Genomic DNA, 21,362 nt, shown 5'->3' with positions numbered 1-21,362 from the left:
ACTTTTTATTCTCCTTGAGAAGGATACGTGACTCAGTGGAAACGAATGCAGGTAATTTTCAAAGATAAGATGCGTACAACTTCTTTGAACAGCAACAGTGATTAACCAGTGCAACAAACTGCCAGTGACTGAGTGCCCATCTCTTGAAGCCTGTATGACATTGAGTAGGAAATGTTTTAGCCCAGCAAATCATTAAATTGAACCTTGGTTGATGGATTGAAATTTCAGTGGCTTTTGATGTGTTGTTTCTGTGGATCCTGAGGCAGTGGCAATGCTTACTGAAGTCAATAAAGTTATGTCAGCTTAGACCAGATAGAGATCTGCTCCCCAGGGTTTTTAGAAAGGGCTTTCATGAAAAGAGATGGAGGACTTGATGAACTGGTCTAAAATAGAAATCCATGGGTAATAGGCAGAGGAAGAAGAGCCTTGTCAGAAAAGGGATGGGAGGAGGCTGGTGGTATCTGCAGAGCACCGGGCAACATCTCTGTGAAAAGGCGTAAGTAGGACCAGAGCTATAAGGCCGTGGAGGCACAGAGAAAAGGGAGAGTAGACACAGCTGTGGGTTATGCAAGGGGTGGGGTGAGCTCCAAAGAGATGGGCAACATGGCTGGCTTGGACATGTATTTCTGCCCATGCTGTTTTATTTTCTTTAGCACCAATGCTAAATTTTGTCAGTCACATGAGACCCAGCACACCAGCCCCTGAGCTCTCTTGGAGCTCTAGCACTTGCGGCTCCACTTTGGCAGGATGCCTCCAAACAGCCCTGTGCAGAGAGGAGAGCTATCTCCCCCATGCTGTCCTCCCCACCTCCCTCCGTACACCAGGATACTTTCCAGAGACCCTGCTCAGCAGAGCCGTGAGGTACGTGACACAAGTCCTGAAACCACCGACCACTTCAGCCATAGTACCACTGTCTATTAAAGTAATGTAGAAAAAGACACAGGGTCAAAGTACTGTCTTGTAGAGCTAAGTGGAAGTGAGTTTTTGCTGGAAACCAATACACTTATCACTTTTCAGTCTATTGGGATGCCTGTAACAAACATCACTGCTACACAGATAAGTTTGGTGATTAAAGTACAAGTAATGACACCTGCCTGACCAGCTGCACTGCTTTGGCTAACCAGGCAGAAATATATATATGCCATTCCTCACAGGTACTTCATATGGGTTCCATTTAAACCAATTAATAAAATAGCCTGTTTGGACAAAAAATAATTGTTCTCTGAGAATATGTGAATTCAACACTGCCAGAAAATCCCTGCCATCTGACGTAGAAGGATTTATAGGTTTAGTGGAAATTGCTTTCCCCACTGTCCAGATTAAATACTGCAGGATGATTTTTTGTATGAGTAAACATCCTTCCAATAACGATCAGACCGATAATGTCTTAAAAAGAGGAACAGGATCTACCTTTTGTTTTTCTTCTTCTTGAGTGGACTATTTCTGGATACAGAACCTTCAGGTAACATGTTGACTGTCCATAAAATGCATTTTAGCATCTTCCTGCTGTTGTGGGGATGGGTTTTATCCACTGAATGCAGAGCCCATCAACAAGGAAAAGAAATACATGAGGTATACAAAAAAGGCAGGTGAGTCTCTTTTTTTTACATTCAAATTGCTACAGTTTGGACTAATGTAATGTTTCAGGTGAAGATATAATGACTAACAGATAATTTGAGTTTGCATTTGCAGATTGTCATCTCTCAGTCAAAAATATTTTCTGTTGCTGTTTTTGCCAATGAATAAGTTTTAATGCATTTTCTGCAGTGAAAATCATTGCTCCCCTCAAAAAAATGGGTTTGTGAGGTATCTCAACGTTTGAAAGAGTGCAAAAAAAGAAGCATTTGCTTATATTTATTGTGTTTAAAATGTGGTAGAGTATTTACATGAAAGTGGAGAGGAAATTTAGGTCCATGAGGATTGCTGCATTCACTGAAGATTAGACTGAATTGAGATCTCAAATGAAAACATTCAAAATTTATTTTATTACTACCATGCCATCTATTTTACAGAGCTTTTGAGAGAAAAAAAAATTGAAGTCTGTCTGCAAACTTCCAGGCTATGGTCAGTTATCAGAGGAAATAGAAAGAGCATTCAGTGTATTGAATTAAGAGATTTAAAATTATGCAAAATATTGTCTATTATTCTCTTTCTCTCTCTCTTACAAAAAGACTATGTGACATTTTTCTCCCACTATCTTGTAGACAGACATTTTAGGAGGTTTTGAGTTGAGGAAGGTTTTTTGCTACAACTGTGTTCTGATTACTTATATTCTATTTGGGGAATATTTGGAACTTTGCATGAGGGTTTTTATACTCAGGCACATAACAAGGTGCATCTGGAGGAAAAATCCTGTGGGTTTTTTTTGGAGAATATAGCTGACACATTTAGTTTTCTGTTCAAATGTTGTTTCTGTTCAATACTTGTGACAGACTGAACACATGCTGTTTCTGCTTTGCTATAGTCACTGTTTCTGTTCTGTAATGACTCCGTATCACCATCAATACCATGAGGTGTATGGGGATGGAAATGCGGGCATTCAAACCACTCCTGTTAGCCTTCAGGAAAAATGCCTGAAAGGTGGAAAGGATGGAAAGTGCAGTGCCTTTTCGTTCCTGTAGCCCCTTTCAGCAAGTCAGGGCTACATTACAGAGTGACTGCAGTGTCTTGGTTGGCACTTGGGGGTCCACCAGCCATCTTATACCTAGGAAATGACTTTAGCAGTGATGTCACCTTTGTGGAGGTGGAACTGGGAAAACGAATGCAGTGGCTCTGTTCATGATCAGCCCCCAGGGGATGTGTTACCAGAGACAATATGGATGCAAGACAGCCACGAAGCCTCTATTTTCGTTGAGGCTTCCTGACAGTGGCAGTGGAGGTCATATGCCAGCTGTAACAAAATAAAGGGGTGAGAAGCAAAGTACCACCATTTGATCTGAAAAAAATCCAGCAAAGAGGAATGTGTACACACGGGCGTGTTCTTGTTTAGCGTCTTTAACGAAAACTCCCACTGCACCAAATGCTTAACAGTGTCAGTGCAATTAAGCGATGATACGACAAATCGCAGCAGCAGTGTTAAAAATATGTGAAAATGGAAAAGAAATACCTTTCTTTTGAAAGGTGAATATTCAGTTCATGTAGGAACTGCCTCTTCACCCATGTTTTGTATGTACAGTGTAATTGTGCCAGGACAAGCCCATCAGAAAGGCCCGAGGTGTCACGGCTCTGAGGAGCTGGGTCCACCGCCCTCCCAGCGTGCCCACGCTGGCCTAGGAGGTCATTTCTGGCCTCAGCAGAGCAGTACTGACGTTGAGGAGGTCTGACAGAGAGAGACGAGCAAAGCTTGCATGTGGCTGTAGGGTTGTCCATCAGCAGTGTGGTGCCCAGTACAGCGCGCGCTTTCCCCTGTGATGGGATAGGCTGTGAGAGACCAACGGTTTTAACAGCCTTATAATTTGTAAGGTAAAAAAAGGATGATTATGGTCATCCATCTGATTTCCTGCTAAGCAAAACCAACAAAGCCTTCTGTATGAATTGTACACTGAACCCTTAATTTATGGTAATTACCTCCAGTGTCAAATAAACTCAGAACAGGATCGCTAGTATTTTTTAACTTTGCCTTGCATCCATTTGCTCCTGTTCTATGCTAGCTAGTCTCTCTTCCATCCATGCATTTGCAGGTGGATCAAGCCCCCTTTTCATCTCTGCTTTAGATACATTCAGAAGATTAAGCTTCTTGCATTTCTCAGTGTAGGATGTTTCCCAGGCTTTGACTCAAGTCATTTGCTTGTTTTCCTCTGTCCCTTCACTTCTTTTTCAGGACTGACATCAGGACTGGATGCAATATTTGTACAGTCCTCATGTAGGTGCTGTATACAGAGTTACTCCCGTTGACCTCCTGGGATTGTGGTCATGGTCTCCGTTGCAGCCCTGGAGTGGGAGATCATGTTTGCACAACATGACCAGGCATCTGTGTATGGCAGGACACCTCACCTTAGAGGTACAGCCAGTCATCTTTGCTCTCATTTGTAGGTCCCTATACATTAAGAAGCAGATCATATAAGACAGTTTTGAAGTAGGCACAGTTCCTTTGCATTTCAGTCAAAGTCAATGCTTTTTTCCATCACAGAATTAGATCCTGGAGGAAGCAAGGAGGGATGCTATATAGCATCAGAAAAAGCTTGTAGTGAAGATTGCTCCTGAACATCATGTTATTGACTCTGTTTCCCCTCCCTTCAACATTCAGCTCTGAATATCCATTATGCTGAAGAAGATGTTATAGCAATTGACTTCGTTACTCCTCACTGAGCACTATTATCTCCATAAGAAGATAAACTCCATAAGGCTTGTGGTAAGGACCAGGATGGAAATGCATCTCTTCACTGCAGCCTTTACCTTCTGAAGAGAGTGATAGGTCTCAGGGGAGATTGATGGGGGAAATCTATTCGAAGCAGAAAAGGCTGGCTCCAACCACCACAGGATGCTCAGAGTGGCTTGATTTGCACCCATGGCCTCCCTAGCCCCCAGAAGCCCTTTGGGAGCACAAGACTATCTGCTTGCCCTATTGCCAGGGCTCACCAGTGTTGGCAGGCAGCACAGGCACCTGCTCTAGAGACCTGCCTCCTTGGGTATGCTGCCAGCATCCTGCTGTCCCTGACAGACATGTCCAGCTTTGCTCCTGATTCTCATGGTGCAGCTGATGGAGGAAATACATAGGGTTTTAGCTTGTTTCTTTGGATGGTGCTATTCTGCAGGTGTTAGTTTCTTCCAAGGAGACTCACTTGCTCTGAACTCTGCTTTCAAATTAAAACTCACCATTTGCTCTGCAGTTTTCAGCCCCAGGGCTTGTCATTTCACCTGCTCAAATCCAGCTGAGCCCACAGCCTTTGCACTCTTGCTGATATGGTAGCTGGGGTGAATGGGGGGCCACAGGGAGAGACACCCCCTCTGTCACAATTTTTGTCACTGCATGTACCCCAAGACAGCCATTCTAGCATGAAACACAACAGCTCTGAAGAAGGCTGAGCAGACAGGCACGGTCTTCCTCATGAGAGTTCACGCATGCATTGATGTCTTTTGGGGACTGGGTTTGCATGACAGGAATTTTGCAGAAGGTCCCAATTAATTCCTTAAATAAAGCTGATGAGGCTTTGGGACATAGTGTAGAGTGTGACAAGGAAATGACAAATCAGTGTAGGACAAAGTATGCATACAGTCACAGTGAAAGCAGCAAAATAGATAGCTTTATTGCATAGGACTTATTACAGAGCCCTCCAATATTGTAATTCACTGTAAAAATGTCTGTCTGCCAAAGACTCAACTACTTATTTTTGCTAATCTCCAGGGCAAATCACCTCAAAGGAATTTTACTTCAAAGAGCAGCAATATAAAAATAAAACCTTTCTCACCTTGCAGACCTGCTCACAGTTTGCATTCAGCCATGTGCAAATCCTGCAGGGTTTGCAAAGCTTTTTACTCCCGCTAAATCCACAGTGCCAAAACTCCTACAGGATGGGGCTGAGATCTGGAGCACTGCCAAGAGGGCTGTCTGCTGCTTTCCCAACTGCTCAGGCTCTTGCAAAGCCACCACACTGCACGGAGGTCACTACAAGGGTACAAAGGGTGACCAAAGGTCACAACAAGGTTATGCCAACAAAAGGGCCAAAGCCTGTGTTGCTAATTAAACTTGCAGAATCTGCTAGAGAAGATGAGCAATAGGAAAAGAACTGGCCTGGAGCTGAGCCCAGGTTGTTCTGCCAGAGCTAGCTGCTGGGAAAAAAATCTCTTTTAACACTAAAATCTCCCTGGACAGCATTATAACCACTTTTCAGGCAAGCAGCTCTCAGCAGAAGAGATTTTACTGTACAAGATTTACAAATCACGCTTGTTTAATCTTAGCTAAAAGACTCACTTCATGTTTTTAGTCATGTCCCTACCATGGGACATTCCCTGGCCATGTTATAATCATTTTGCTTCACTCTGGTCTTCAAATAGTAACTCATTTTCCGCTCCTCTAGAGATCCCTGTCCATGTTTCTGTCAGTAAGAGCTGTTTTTTACAGCAGTTGAATGACATCCTCTACAATAAGCCCTGGGCTTGTTATCACAGAGTCTCTCTCGTGGCCAAAGATCCTTCTCTTGATGACATTTTCAGATGCTATTACAATTAGAGACACTCTTCCTAAGTGACGGGAGCCACCCTGCATCATTATGGCCGTGGTTCCTTCCTGGTCCTTTCATAAAGGCTCAGCATCATACTGAACATTTGCAAAATTAAAGTTACCTTCCCTTGCTTTTGTTGAATTTGGATGGGACTTCTGTGCCGTCAGCTCCTCCGTACCCCGGCCACACTGTACGCGAGCTGTCTGTGCTCTGTAAATCACACGTGGCTACCCTGGTACCCTCACTGAGGCTGTCTCTTACATGTAGGGTAGCTTCTGTCCTCTCGCCCTCCAAATACTTTCTCTGGCCTTATAAATTCATCCCTAACAGGATTTCTTCCTTTACTGCCCAGCAATCCTTAAGCTGTTCTCTTGTCCTAGAGTTTTGCTCTTGTATCTTATCTTCAGAATTGATCCTGAAAGCATTTATTTGCATGAACAAAGCTTACTAATGCAAGCTGTCTTTAAATCAGATCTTCAAAGTGCACGATAAGCCTGTAAAATGCCGATTGAAAGCATTGCCTATAGGAGCACGTTATCACCAGCGAGCCAGATCCAGCGGAGTGCTGAGCACCTGCAGCTCCCAAGGCATGGCTTTGTAAGAGCGTTGTGCCTTGACACACCAGCACACGTGCACTGGCAGCGCTGGGTACCAGGGGAGCAGAAAGAGGCCCAGAGTGGGCTTCCGGCCAATGCAACTGGAGTCTCTCCATCTCCCCTGTTGGTAACTTGCCTTTGCCTTTCCTCCTCTCACCTCCATCTCCTTCACTCTTTTTCTTTCCCCCATGCAAGGTTCCTCCTCCTCTCTAACTTGCCGTTTCTCTCTTTTTGTCCCTGACTTTCTCTGCCCTCCTCTCCACCAGCCTCATCTCTTTGCCCTGTCACACAGCTCTGCCAGGCTTTCTCCTGCTGCTTTTAACTCGATATTGTTCTGTAACCTCCTTCTGTCCTCCGGCAGCTGTTGCTGCTGCCTGTCTTACCTCTTCTTCCACTTGCCAGAAATCCTTTTCTTCTGTCCAACAGTGCCTATGGCCTTTATCCTGTTATACATTAACTTTTTTTTCATTATTACTTGGTGATTTCTTTCATTTTTCCTTTCCACCCCATTGTTCTTTCAAGTAACTTCAATCTTGAATGACAACTTTTCCTGGAAATCTTGTGGATTTTTCTCACAACCCAGTCAGATGTGTCCTTTCTCTGCTTATCACTGCAAATGATGCTTCTTTGAAAATGGTATTTCCTATTTTCATCACTATTACTGGCCTCTTTTCATCTTTTCTAGAACTCCACATAGCTTCCTATCTTTATTCAGGTGATTCACGGCAGAACATTGTCTCTGCTGATATTGTCTCTGCTGATTTCTGTAGCTACGTTCATACACCCATGTACTGGGTCACTTTACTGTGCCCCTGATGATAAAATCCCCAGTCAGTGTTGCCACCATGTAATCTGCTCAGAATCAGCAGCTTCATATTTTCTTTCAGCCCACCATTACACCAATGTGTTTTATGAGCTGGTGTGAGGAGACATAACAGGCTTTAAAATCTAATCTGCAGCCCAGCAAAAAAAAAACCAACACAAAAAACCAAAAAAACCCAAAGATACCGCAAGGCAGTTTCTTCCCTTTTGAGTACACATACATTGTTTGATTTCCCAAATCTGGGGTTGGATTCACATCTGAAATACTCCTGCTGGTCTTTCGTCTATAAACTGACCAGTCACCTTCCAAGCTCACTTGTGTTTTTAGCACTCGCAGCTTTCGGCGAGAGTGAATTTCACAGGGCGATGACATGCTGTGTCTGTGAACTCCCTTTCACATTTCTTCCCCTTGTTATGTTCTGTGAAAAGTCTTGAGCAACAAATTCCTGTTCACCTTCACCAAGCCACTCCTGATTTTACACAGTTGCATCGTAGCACTCGGCTGCTGTCTCCCCTCCCACCTGGAGAGCCCTGCTCAGGCCTGAGCCCTGCTCAGCTTGGAGACCCACCTCTCTCCCCTTGTGCTGCTCTGTTTTTTCAAACGATGGGCAGTGGGTACGTGAGAAGTGGGCATGCCTTGGTGTTTACTAATAGCGTTGAAATGCTATCTGTTTGGTTTGCTCCTCCATTCCCAACAGCACCTAATGTCCTGTTAGGTTTTTGGGTTTTTTTTTTTGGCGTTGTGGAGCATTAAGCTGATGTTTACAAAGAAATAGCCACAACGACACCGAGACCTCCTTCCTAAGCAGTAACAGCTGATTTGGAGGCCATCATTGTCTTAACATTGTTTCTGAAAATACATTGAAAAAATGCAAAAACACAAAGTACAAAACAATGTACACTATTCGGAACATACAAACACTGAATTTCTGCTGTCATTTTATCTGAAGTCATTTGGCATCAGGAGGTCCTGCTGTAATTCTCCACTCCCAGTTCTGATTTTGACTACCTTGAGCAGTTACTTATCCTCAGTAAACTTTGTTGCCCACAGTTATTATTTCCTCCCAGATAATTTGCAAATCTGTTGAACAACAGAGATTCTGTCATAGTTTCCCATGGGACCATACTGAAAACCTTTCTTCACAGTGAAAACCCTCTATTATTCCTTTTGTTTCTTATTTTGCAACCATTCACATGAAGGAAGCTTCCCTCTTTCTGACCAGTTGGTTTCTTCACAAGCCTCTGGAAAGGACCTGTCAGCACCTTTTTGGAAATTGAGGTACACTGTGTCACCTTGATGACAGTCATCTACAAGGTCATTAACTTTTTAGAGAAGCTTATTATAGTGCGTAATATCCCTCAAGAATAGTCATACTGCCTCTCACTCTTCTTCAATATATACTATATTTATCTGATATCTGCCATTGATGTTTTTTAATATGGTTGTAGCTAATTTGTCCAGTGGAGCAGTCTGTACCTTCTCAGATTCCACTTGGAGCTCTTTTTCCAAAGAAGTGGAAAATTGTAAACTTCCGCTCTTGTGACACCAAGATCAATTTAAATGCTGGTTCAACAGTTTCTTACTTTGCTTTCTTCTGGGTGAAAGCCTGGTGACTTATTACTGTTCAGTCCATTTACTTTAAATCAGTCTCTGGTCCTGTGCCAACATGAATATTTCTTAACATCGGCCCAACAGCAGAATTTTTATAATTCTGTGTTTTTTGTAGTGCAAACAAATTCCTTAGTTGTTACGGTTTTTGATTGCCCTTATAAAGAGAGAGTGCTTTCATTGCTGTAAAGAAGGAACTAAGACAAGTGTAGTATTGATAATTAGCTACTTACTCCCCATTCTACATTTGTACAATTATTTTTTGTACTCCATGCAGTTCTTTGTATTGTCTTTTACTGAGATTCATCTTATTGACACCAGAGCACTTCTCCAATGTGTTGAGGCTGCTTTGAGTTCTGATCCTAGACCCCGAATTATCTGTTTCTCTTTGAAGCATGCTGCCATGCACAAGTTTTATAGTTCTGTCATCTGCATTATTATTGAAAATATTGACTAGAAGTTTCCAGGATGAAAGCTGTGAGATGTCATTTAGAGTCTCTTGACAGCAAATTAATGGCAGTTACTCAAACCACAGTCTTTCAACCATGCTCAAAGTCACAGTTTCACCTCAATTGTATTTCCCTAGTTTAGTAATGAAATATTAAAAATCTCAGTCAAATCTACTTTTTCTCTGCTTACACTAAGGTGGCCAGTTACAGTGAGAAAGGACATTAGACTGGTTTGATGTCAATTATTGCAAAGATTCACATTAAGTGATCTTTATAATCTTGTTATCCCTGGGCAGGGGGGGCAGACAAACAGATCATGAGTTTGTCCCATTTTTTTCCCAAACGTCAAACTTCAGCACCCTTCTTTTGTCCCCTGCTTAAAACCAGGTTTTGTGTTCACCCTCACCCTCTCTCGGGGTATCGCCCATCTGTGAGGAGTCCTCAGGGGTACCTGCTTACAGCTCAGAGGCTGTAACTGCTGGTACTCCCAGTGCTCCTGAGGAAGTGCCATCAGCCTCTGTTGACTTAAATAACTCCAATTTATCTAAATATTGCTTAACATGCCCTTCCCTGATCTGCACTGTGCTGACATCTGCTCACGAGTCAACTTTTCTTTGAAGACTGGGGCAGACATTAAACCTTTTAAGCATGTTCTGTGTTACCCCGTTAGTTGCTGCCCTTTTCATCCATTTCTCCTTTCCACTTGCCTGAGCCCCGGCACCATGCCTGCCTCCTCCCCAGCCGGTGGGATGGATCTCAGTCACACTCCTTCTGCTCCCTCCAACCATTCCTTTCAACCTGTATAACATGGAACCCAACAAACACACCCACTGGGTGCAATTTCTGTCACATACAGGCACTTTAATTCTTGCAGCTTCAGGTACAGTACCAAGATCTCAGGTGCCATGAAATAATCAATATATGTAGTTGTTTTTTTTTTCTTTTGCCAGTGTTTATGTCCAGGCAAAGAACAAAGGAAGTGCAAAATTTAAAGGGTGTATATATGTTTCCTATCTCTGCACATTTTGCATTCTGAGATTGATCTATATTCAAGTAATGCTGGATTAAAATGGTGTTCTCATTGAATTTTCCGTATCACTTAAAAATAAGATGGTAGAACAGCTCCAAATCCCACTGTTTCTCAGACTTTGTGATGTGAATATCAAAAACAGTGCTCTTTCGCCTTTTCTTTTCATAGATATAACCACCTATAACAGCAGTGGGTCACCTTTCTTCACCATCTTAAAACCTACTAATCATAAGGACACATGACCCAACATAATTACAAGCAAAAAAGAGCTTCTCAAATCCCAAGATAGAATACATTTCATAATCAATTTTCCTGAGTTTTTAGCGGCTTGTTTACAGCCTACAACTTTGTAATTCTCAAAAAAAACCCAGTGAGTTTTTACCCTACATTGTCCTTGGGATTTAGTATGTTACACAGTGGATTATGTCTCCTGCAGTGCGTATCGCGGGATGAGAGCAGCTTCTTCCCATTGCGAGTTTGCTCTTTCCTTTCTCAGGTGCTGGGTTTTTTTTCCCCGTTTAGCTACCACACTTTTCCTCCTCCCTTAAAGCACATCTTTGGGCCCTGGACTACCTCTCAATCTTTACCCAGACCTGCTGCACGCCCTGACCATCAGCATCTCCTGCTTGCTGAAAAGGTCTTCCCAATTAATTTGCAAGTCAAAGGCGTGTTATGGGGAAACTTTCTGTGAACTTCCTGCCCCAAAACTTCTTTCCTTCCCTTGGGACACAGCCTGGGAGGTCCATTAGCTCAACAAGGATCACACTGGGCCATGCATTTCCAGAGACCAGGCAGCATCTCTGCCCTGTACCACTCTGCGGTGAGGGGACATCCCTACTCATGCAGGACTGTCCAGGGTGTCCCTGTTCCAGAAGTCATCCCACGCAATGATAAGGCACCATTTGAACCTGGTGTGTCCCCTCTGCTCCTTCTGACATCTTCCTCTCTGGCCTTACCCAACATTCCCTCTCCCTCCCCATCTCTACCTACCCAGCTTCTTTTCTCCTCAGTCTCACCCAATGCACAGGCTCTGTTTGCAGATCCAAGTTCTCTTTGCCTCTGCCCCCTTTTTCTCTGCAGAAACCTTCTGCATGTTTCTGCATACAGCCCACACCTCCCCCAGCCCCTTCCTGCCTCTCCCTCATCCTCTGCCCCAGCATCCCCTGCCTGGTTTCTGCATTTAACATGATGCTGATGTGGTATGAACCCTAGTCACTGACCGATCATAAAACAGAGGGAGAAACAAAACCTAGTCAAATATTTAGGCATAGGTCTTTAATAAGACCTTTACACCTCTCATACCTCTTTGGTAGTACCCATACACCTTTGCCATTCCCATGTCCTCCCTGCCAAGGCTTTGTCCCCTGCAGGGAGCTGGATTGCCTCCACCGCTCTCTTCTGGTTCTTCTGCTTCAGGCAGCATTTCATCAGGGACTTGCCCAGCCATGGTTTTATGGTTAGACCAAGGAGAATGTGTCTGTGGACATGCTTTTACGCAGGTCCCTGAGGTGCTTGCTTGTTCCCACCAGGTGGACAGCCAAGTGGCACAGCAACTTCACAGTTCCTCTGATTATACAAGGCACAGGGAAATTCAATGCTTTGTCTTGATCCTGTGACAGAAGTGGTAGTTGCCCCCCCACCCTTGGCCAAGTCACTGGTGGTCATTCATCTCTACATCCCTATAATATATTTCATCAACGTCTTTGACTTTTCTCTTGAGGAAAATAAATGCATCAGATCTTGCTTTTTCCTGAAGAACTGAAATAGTATCTGGATTTTACTCCTCAAGGAAGAAATGTTCTCAGAACATAATGAGATTATCCTAATAAGTGTGTGAAATAGGTCACTGTCTACTACAGGTATATTGCCTCCAGTAGAGAAAAGAGAGTTTTATTTATAGGTGGTAAATGTAGCCTCCATAAGTAATTACAAACAAAATGCTAAGATGGGTAGTGACTTTTCTCACATTTGTTGTGGTTTCTTCCAAAAGCTCCTATTTCAATGATGAAGAATATTATGGGTTGTCTGGTGCACACTGCAAGTGTGGACCTGACACTCGTCTGGCACACATCTTGTGAAGTTGGGCATTCAGAAATGCTTGCTGGGGCCTTCAGATGTCATGGTTGGACTGTCTCTTCTGAAAATGAGATGTGATTTTCCCTAACCCTGCAACATTTTTTGCTGTGTTGGAGGAACTATAAACACCATAGTAAATCTCGGGCTTTTTTAAAAAAAGAGTAACTGCTTTTTGTCTTGTGTATGTAGCTCTAGCGATGAAAATGTGATTTTGCTGAATGTTTTTTCCCTAGCTGTCCTAAGCTTCAGTTGTCACATTCCCCTTCAGCCCCAGCAAGCCTCAGCCTTTGGGGCAGAGGCATCTCATGATCCCTTGAAGCAGTGGGGGGATCTAGGGGACTAATGATGATTTTGGAGGGGTTGCATCACCCCAGCTGCCATCAGGGGCCTGAGAGCTGCTCTAGCAATGCACAGGGAGCACTGTGAATAAATGCCACTCTGCTCCAGTTATTGCTTTTTCATAAAGTGTCTCAGTGACACTCGTGATGGAGCTGCCACTGATCACTTAGCCAGCAGAGCACTCCCCAGGAACCAGAGCAGAAAAGCTATTTATTGAGTAGAAGGAAATGGGGATTCAAGTCACAGTAACTGGGGAATGATTTGCAACAGGTAGAAATGTTTTGCTGCCACAGGAGGAGGCAGAAAAGCATCGGACGCTTGGTAACCTCAGAGCTGCGACAAGGGGAATGGGACTGGCAAAAAGAAGTGAAGGAGCTGAACCAAAGCACAAATGGACACAGTCCCCTGCAGTGGCTGGAGTATGGAGGACATTTTACACTAGCTTGTGATAAGAAAATAAAGTTTAGTTTAGAGGCAGTGGAGAATCACCTGGAAGAAATGGGAGGAACCACCCAGGTTTTCTGAGTGGAGGGGATAGGGAGGATTCAGCCACAAATCCTTAATGGCCATGCCTTGAAGGCTCCCTGAACAGGCAGGATAGAGCAAGGGCCAAAGTGAAGCATTAGATAAGCTCTACGAAGAGAAATGAAAATTAGAAATTGCAAGAACACGGCCTGCTTCATCCCTGTTTGAATACCAGCATTATTCCTGAACAGCCAAGAGTTTACTAGGGCACTTTAAAGTCATATAAGTAGGTCAGCTTGTCGACAGAATCTGCTTATCCTCAAACCATGTGAAATTACTTCCTGACAGCCGGCAGATGAGGAGCGGGCAGCAGCAATACACGTCAGTGGCAGCCCAAGGGCATATCACCAAGGCAGAAGGCTCCAGAAACTGCATTTTGCATTTGTGAGCACAGTTTGCTGTGCTATGTCCAGGTCCAAACGGTGCCAAAGAAGCTGCTCCTTGTAATAGCAACGGTGTTGTGTGGTCCAAGGCTTCCCAAAGCAGCGGTCTGCCTGTGGGCTTATTCCCAGCCCTCCTCTGGGAAGCACAGAGCAGATCTGGGAAAGAAACCAACCCTACTTGGCACCCGCTTCTCTTCAGGGCAAGTCAGTGATACAGCCCAGCGTGCCTGCTCCTGCTCTGGGGGATGCGGAGGTTGTCTGCTGCTCTGTGGCAGCAGAAAGATGGATTTCCCTCCAACGCTCTCAGCTTCCAGAGAGTTGCCAGCCCAGGGAAAAAACATCCCGCAGGGCCTGGGGTTTGGCCACTGCTCACTGAAGGGACGGTGGTGCTCAGGTGGTGACACTTATTATTGCAAAAGGGGTTTTGCCTCTAAATCTCTACAGCGGGATTTGAAATGTATGTTAATGGGCAAGAAAATCTCATAAGTAGAGCTGATTAGCGTTAGTGTTTATTACAGAGAGAGACTTCTTTTTTAGCTTTTCATTAAAGATGAGTTAGAACTGTTAAATGTTTAAAACATTATTTTTACTCTAGCTAGCACTTACATTGCTAAAAGCAATATTCTTTCCTTTGATGATAAAATAAAATACTGTCCAAACACCTGAGAGGACCTTTCTTCACAGCTAGCTGGGAGTCAGTATGAAACCAGAAATCAGTATTTCCACAGTTTTTTACTGCCCATCCCCCTGGAATACTTTGAAAATATTTTCTTCTCGTGAAAATACCCAGCTGCCTCTGGTGAGTGGCTGTACGGGCGGTAAGGGCTGTGCTCCCTGCTGGCCGAGGCCCCGGGCAGCCCGCCTTGGCCTCTCTCCAGAGCCCCCGACAGCGCCGGCCATGGCTGCGGGAGGGGAGAGGCAAGCTGCCTGCCTGGGTCCTTTGCCAGGCAGTCAAAACCAGTGGCGTCCCACCTTACAAAAATCATCGCTCCCCTCCTTTTACTCTGTCTCGGCCACAAGCCCCCGGTACCCCCACCCTCCGCCATGCCCGACCTGACACCGGCCTTCAGTAAAAAGGTGGTCAAACAAAAAGGTAGGAGCCATTTCGCACGGGTGACAGAAGGTAACGCTGCGGGGATCCGGCGCTTCCCACCGCGCTTCCCTCCCGATGTCCTCACCCCCCCCCCCCCCCCCCATGACCGCCTGTCTCAGCTCTCCCTTTTCCTGTCCTTTCCGTGCAGCCGGTCGCAGCGGCAGAGACGGGAGGCCCACAGCGAGGCGCACAAGCAAGGCAGGTAGGCGAAACCCTGCGGCGGCAGCGGCAGCTGCTGGCCCAGCACTGCCGGCTATGTCCCCGTGGCCAGGCTGTGGCAAGGGAAGGGTCCACCACTCAAGCATGCCAGTCGTATCTAGGTAGGCGTCGTGCCATTAGCAGCATCCAGCGGGCCCTGGAGGGAGCTGCGTTGCCTGACGCCCTCGAGGAGGCAGGGTGTGATATCACGGCCATTTGCCGTGGCCCCTTGGTCTTCGTGTTGCAGCGCTGCACAGTTTGTGTCGCCCATGCTGTGCGAGCGGGTGCCTTCCCTCTGAGCATCCCTTCTGCAGAGCCCAAACCCCCTCCACGGGCTCTCCATCACACCATTTGTCCTTCCCCCTGCCATTGCCAGGGAGAAAGCACCTTTCTGGGCATGGTCAAGCCTGCTCACAAATGTTGAAGGTTTTGCCAGTGACCTGCTAACACTGTTCCCCTGTCTCAGCTGGGTATGAACCTTCCCTGATGCACGCTCACAATGCCATGGGCCTTTCTGAGGCTAAATTAAATCTAAAGCAGAAGCAGAGGCCACATTTTAAAGTGCCTGAGGGATAATTCATGACTGGAAGAACTCACTGATGGAGGCAGCCAACTTGCCACTCCTAGAAATTGTTAAATTGAGAATGAGCATCTTTCTAAGATACTCCATAGTCCAGATAAAGCTCTGGGTTTGACAGAGGACACTCCGGTAACACCGCTGGTCTCTGAGAGGAGATTGTTATATTGGCTTCTCATGGTACAACTGCCCACGAATCTCTGAGAAGTACAGCATGACTAAGCAGTCTCATTTAGGAGGAGTTTTATCTCAGGAACATATTCCCCATCAAGTTTCTTTGTTGTCCTGTTGTCCTTTTATCAATTTCTGACTTGTCTGGTGTACATGCAGACAAATGCCTCCCTGAGCGTGTCATCTTTTCTCAAACTGAGAACAAGCAAAACCTTTCCTCCTGTTTTGGAGCCCTCCTGCCACCTGAGCGGCTGGCATGCAGCTGGCTCTGAGGACAGCAAGGCTTCACCTCCATGGTGGAGCAACGGAGGAGCTGCCGCCACCACCATCCCAGCCAAAGCACTGGGGAGCCAAACAGCATTTTGCACCTTGGACGTGGAGGAGGAGCAGAGCATCCTCTGCCCAGCGTTTGGTGCAACTCCCACAGCTTCTGGAATGACCCTCCCAGCCTCTCTAATGCCCCAAGACTTCCTAGGACTTTAATGCTCCTTTTTATCGCCGTTAGAAATCTGGGGCAGGAGCTAATCATTTTATCCCAAGTTAGGGCTGGCCTGCCCCCCGGCCTGCTTCCCAGCCTCTCTCCATTTTGTTCCTGGGCAGCAGCCAGTAGCTTCTTTGAGAGACAGTAGCCCTAACTCCTGGCCTCATGCCCCATCATAAATCAATATCTGAAATGCTTCCCCCATTTCCATTTCCCCCCTTATCCCCGAGCATTGTTCCTCCAGCCCACGCGTTTGAATGATTGTCTCCAAACTGGGCTCTAAGCAGAGATAATTTTACAGAGGCAAAACGTCACAAAACATGTTTCCTCGGTGCCAGGATTATCACAGGTGCCTAAGCTGTGTGTTGAGTGCAGGAATCGTTTTTAATGACACGCTGACAACCGCTGCAAGCAACTGCATGGTTATGGTCTAAGGGGTAAACGGTTTAAGGGGTAACAGAGTGAAGCGGGCGCGTTACTTCTCACGGGCACCGCTCGGGGCTCATAGCTGTGCTTCTCTCTCCCTGGTAGCCCAATCCTAAAACGAAGCCCAGACATTACTAAATCTCCGCTGACAAAGTCAGAGCAGCTGCTGCGAATAGACGACCATGACTTCAGCATGAGACCCGGCTTTGGAGGTATGAAATGTGCGCATTTGTCACTGTTCCTGTTTTACACTGTCACTTCTTCAGATGTTACTGCTGTAACAGGTGCTCAGGTGAACAAGCAGATTAACAAGCAGAGCCTTTTCTGCCTCTCATTTTTGCTATTTTGTGATGTGAATTCATGACATGCTTGGGGGGATGGGGTGCGGTGGAAGAGCCTCCTTCCTTGGGTGAGCAAGTAGCGCAGTCAAAGGCATGGAAATGCGATTACAGGCAATATAATATTCCTGGTATTCAGTGACACTTTCTTCTGACAAAAATCTGTAAATACACCATATGTTTATTCCCAGATGATGGGGAAATTCTAAGATTTCGTCTTACTATTGTCTCACTTTGGAGATGTGTCTGCATAATCATAGAATCAGTCACAGAATCGTAGAATCCTTGGGTTGGAAGGGACCTTTAAAGGCCATCTGGTCCACCCCCCTGCAGTGAGCAGGGACATCTTCAACTAGATCAGGTTGCTCAGAGCCCCGTCCAACCTGACCTGGAATGTTTCCAGGGATGGGGCATCTACCACCTCTCTGGCAACCTGTGCAAGAGTTTCACCACCCTCCTTGTGAAAAATTTCTTCCTTACACGTAGTCTAAATCTGCCCTCTTTTAGTTTAAAACCATTACCCCTTGTCCTATCGCTACAGGCCCTGCTAAAAAGTCTGTCTCCATCTTTCTTAGAAGACCCCTGTAAGTACTGGGAGGCTGCCATAAGGTCTCCCCGGAGCCTTCTCTTCTCCAGGCTGAACACTCAGCTCTCTCAGCCTGTCCTCATAGGACAGGTGTTCCAGTCCTCTCATCATTTTTGTGGCCTCTTCTGGACCCGCTCCAACAGGTCCATGTCTTTCCTGTGCTGAGGGCTCCAGAGCTGGATGCAGGACTCCAGGTGTGTCTCAGCAGAGCGGAGCAGAGCGGCAGAATCACCTCCCTCGACCTGCTGGCCATGCTGTTTTGGATGCAGCCCAGGAGATGGTTGGCCTTCTGGGCTGCGAGCGCACATTGACAGCTTACATCCAGCTTTTCATCCACCAGTACCCCCAAGTCCTTCTGGGCAGGGCTGCTCTCAATCCCTTCATCCCCCAGCCTGTACTGATACTGGGGGTTGCCCCAACCCAGGTGCAGGATCCCGCACTTTGCCTTGTTCAACCTCATGAGGTTCACACAGGCCCATTCCTCGAGCTTGTCCAGGTCCCTCTGGATGGCATCCCGTCCCTCAGGCATGTCAACCGCACCACTCAGCTTGGTGTCATCTGCAAACTTGCTGAGGGTGCACTCAATCCCACTGTCTATGTCATTGATGAAGATATTGAGGAGTACTGATCCCAATACAGACCCCTGAGGGACACCACTCGTCACTGATCTCCATCTGGACATTGAGCCATTGACCACTAGCCCTCTGCATGTGACCATCCAACCAGTTCCTCATCCACCCAACAGTCCACCCATCAAATCCATATGTCTCCAAGTTAGAGAGAAGGATGTTGTGGGGGACCGTGTCACAGGCTTTACAGAAGTCCAGATAGACAACATCCATAGATCTTCTCTTGTCCACTGATGTGGTCACTCCATCATAGAAGGCCACTAGGTTGGTCAGGCAAGACTTTCCCTTGGTGAAGCCATGCTGGCTGTCTTGAATCACCTCCTTGTCCTCCATGTGCCTTAACATAGCTTGTAGCAGGAGCTGTTCCATGATCTTCCCTGGCACAGAGGTGAGCCTGGCAGGTGTGCCCCTCCTTTTTTAAAGTTATAATCAAATCATGTACCATGCTTACTGACCTGTCCATTTCATTTATAACCCAGAAGAAGGTATTTTGACTGCCATGTGTTAATGCTTGCTCACAGTTTTGTGGCTGTGTGCTAGAGCAACCTAAGCTTTCAGGGAAATGGATGAAGGAGAACACGTTTTCTTTCAGCCCATCGGATTAGAGAATGTTGTAATTTATCTACCCTTTCTGGCTGACAGATGGTCATTCAAATCCAGGATACCATTATATACTCTGATGGAAGAAGATTTTATTGCTAAATTCTCAATATACCAAATACCAACTTGTTCAATTAATTTAAAAAGGTTTCGGTTTCATAGCAGTCTGCTAACGTGAGCACTATTTACCTTGACAGAGCTCCTGTACTGTAATTGCCAGAGGTATGTGAGGAGCTAGTGAAAGACTGGAGGAGGAAAAAAAGATCAAAATCCCTATTATGTGGGGTCACAGCCCAACACTTCCCCTTGGAATCCCTAGTTTCAGTGGCACATGCCTGTGTCCTGTTACACATCCCCTTCCATCGCCCTGTCTTTTCTACAGTCAAGCACTGCGTGATGTGAAAACTAAGAACATTGAGTAGCTCTAAGAGATGTTGTTAGGCAAAGACGGGAGCAGAAGTAGTGAGGGAAAAATTTGGAGTAGCCCTCCCACATCCCCTGAGGTGCACCACTGCTGCTCTCCGTGTGAATGGGTGCTCTGCAGGGCACCCAGCTGGCGAGCCCTGGACCTAAGCACTAGCTTTGAAATTTTGAAGGGACATGTGTAAGATGACACAATAAAAAGAGAAAGTCAGTAATAGGTCAGTCTCATTGTTGATTTTGATTATTATTAGGAGGTTTTTGTTATTAATTCCAATCTTTTTAATTTTCAATTAGTTTACTGTTGTTTCTATTTCAAACGGAACATCTATTTTTATCTCTATGATACGAAAGACAGAGGATTACTTCGTCTCACCAGGTTTATGCTTTCTCTTTTTTCCCCCGCCCCAGGCCCTGCAATTCCTGTTGGGGTGGATGTCCAAGTTGAAAGTCTGGACAGTATTTCTGAGGTGGACATGGTAAGAGTCACAGAAGGGCTAGGGTCAAATGGGACCTCTGGAGTCCATCGAGCCCAAACCCCTGCTGAGAGCAGGGCTGGGTAGAGGAAGCCGCCCTGGCCATGTCTGTGAGGTTTGAATACCTCCAAGGATGGAGACTCCACAGCCTGTGGGAGGCAGATTCAGGTTTGCTCTGAATTGGCCAACAATTACTTCTATTGACCTCATGCTACTATTTCATCTCCTTTGAGGCAGAAGGAAGAAATATGACATTTTCTTTTCTCTGGGACAAAATGATACAACACTGCCAAAACTGCCACAAAGAATTTGGATTTTTACATTTTCTTAAGAAATGATAACACATTTAAAATCTCTGAGGAGACCAATTAATGTGTTAGTTTTAAGGCGCTTGATATTCTGCAGCCTCACCTTGGCCATGCTCTGAGGTGGTCAGGGAGCAACTAGCTCTCAGTCAGACACCATGTAGCCATCCTGAGAGCAACACTGGTTCAGACTGGTATATCCTGCTGTTGACAGGGCAGCCAGAATGAGCTCAGAGGGGAGAAGTTTCTCCAGAACCTGCCTTCAGGCCATTAGCAGTTGTATCAACCCCGTTATGTGCTGGGGACCAGCATAAAGCTCTGTTGGTCCTTCCTGAATCCTCAAGCTGATGCTGAAAAAGGATTTCAGGGGCACGCAGGTGCTGGTGCTCTGCACAGGCTGAATTTCTTACTGAGTCTCTGTCCTTTGTTTCCTACCGTATGATTAGTAATGTGAAAATGGTCAGTTTTCAAATGCTCTCAAAGTGGAGTGAGTTTTGGTCTTGATGATTTTTGCTGGAGGGATATTTTCAGCTCAAAACACTGCTGAAAGTAAGATATGATTTCTACAGGAGATTTTCCATGCATACATGACATTTAACAACAGCCCATGTAGGAGAGCAGGAGCACAGAAGGAGAGCAAGAGGTGGCCCTGCATGTACACCACAAGACCTACACCAAATTTATTTACCCTTTCAAGACCCACAGCTTTTCAGACCTACCCTGTAGAGCATCCCCAGAGTCTCTAAGCAGCTCAGCTTTTGCTTTGTAAGCGGGGAAAAAAAAAAATCACACCCCAATACAGAATACTTTTCAAAATGTTTTGCTGTTCCAACAAATGTATGAAACATCTCTGAAGCTCTCACAGAAAGTCCCAACTTCTCTGTGCTCTTAATTAACAACGGCCACAAGGTTAAAAAGCCTGTGCCCAGCCTCCTCCCGTGTCTAAGCCAGAAGCGCGGTTATGTGGCAGCACAGCTGGCATTTGGCAGCCGCCCCCAGTTGCACGCCGCTGCTGCGAGCGGGTGCGGAGACCTTGCACGCCATGGCCAGCTGGGCTCCTCTTACTGCACCG

At 45.8% G+C, this 21,362-nt stretch overlaps 1 protein-coding gene across 2 annotated transcripts in view; it reads left to right on the top strand.

Annotated features, from left to right (window-relative positions):
- Positions 1 to 1,467: 1,467 nt before the first annotated feature.
- Positions 1,468 to 21,362, top strand: part of LOC309403088 (gamma-aminobutyric acid receptor subunit rho-1) — a gene marked incomplete at both ends in the record, with an annotated part of 30,754 nt that continues 10,859 nt past the window's right edge. Inside the window, 4 exons of one of the 2 annotated variants that reach the window (XM_081997102.1) lie at positions 1,468 to 1,589; positions 15,232 to 15,285; positions 17,042 to 17,148; positions 19,921 to 19,988. In XM_081997102.1, coding sequence (XP_081853228.1) covers positions 1,468 to 1,589; positions 15,232 to 15,285; positions 17,042 to 17,148; positions 19,921 to 19,988 — 351 coding nt within the window. The remainder of the gene's footprint in view (positions 1,590 to 15,231; positions 15,286 to 17,041; positions 17,149 to 19,920; positions 19,989 to 21,362) is intronic. The other variant, XM_081997103.1, reaches the window with a different exon arrangement.

The sequence above is a fragment of the Phaethon aethereus genome, assembly GCF_964289735.1.
Source record: "Phaethon aethereus genome assembly, chromosome: 3".
Classification (NCBI taxonomy): Eukaryota; Metazoa; Chordata; class Aves; order Phaethontiformes; family Phaethontidae; genus Phaethon; species Phaethon aethereus.
This window is presented reverse-complemented; position numbering and strand designations above follow the sequence as displayed.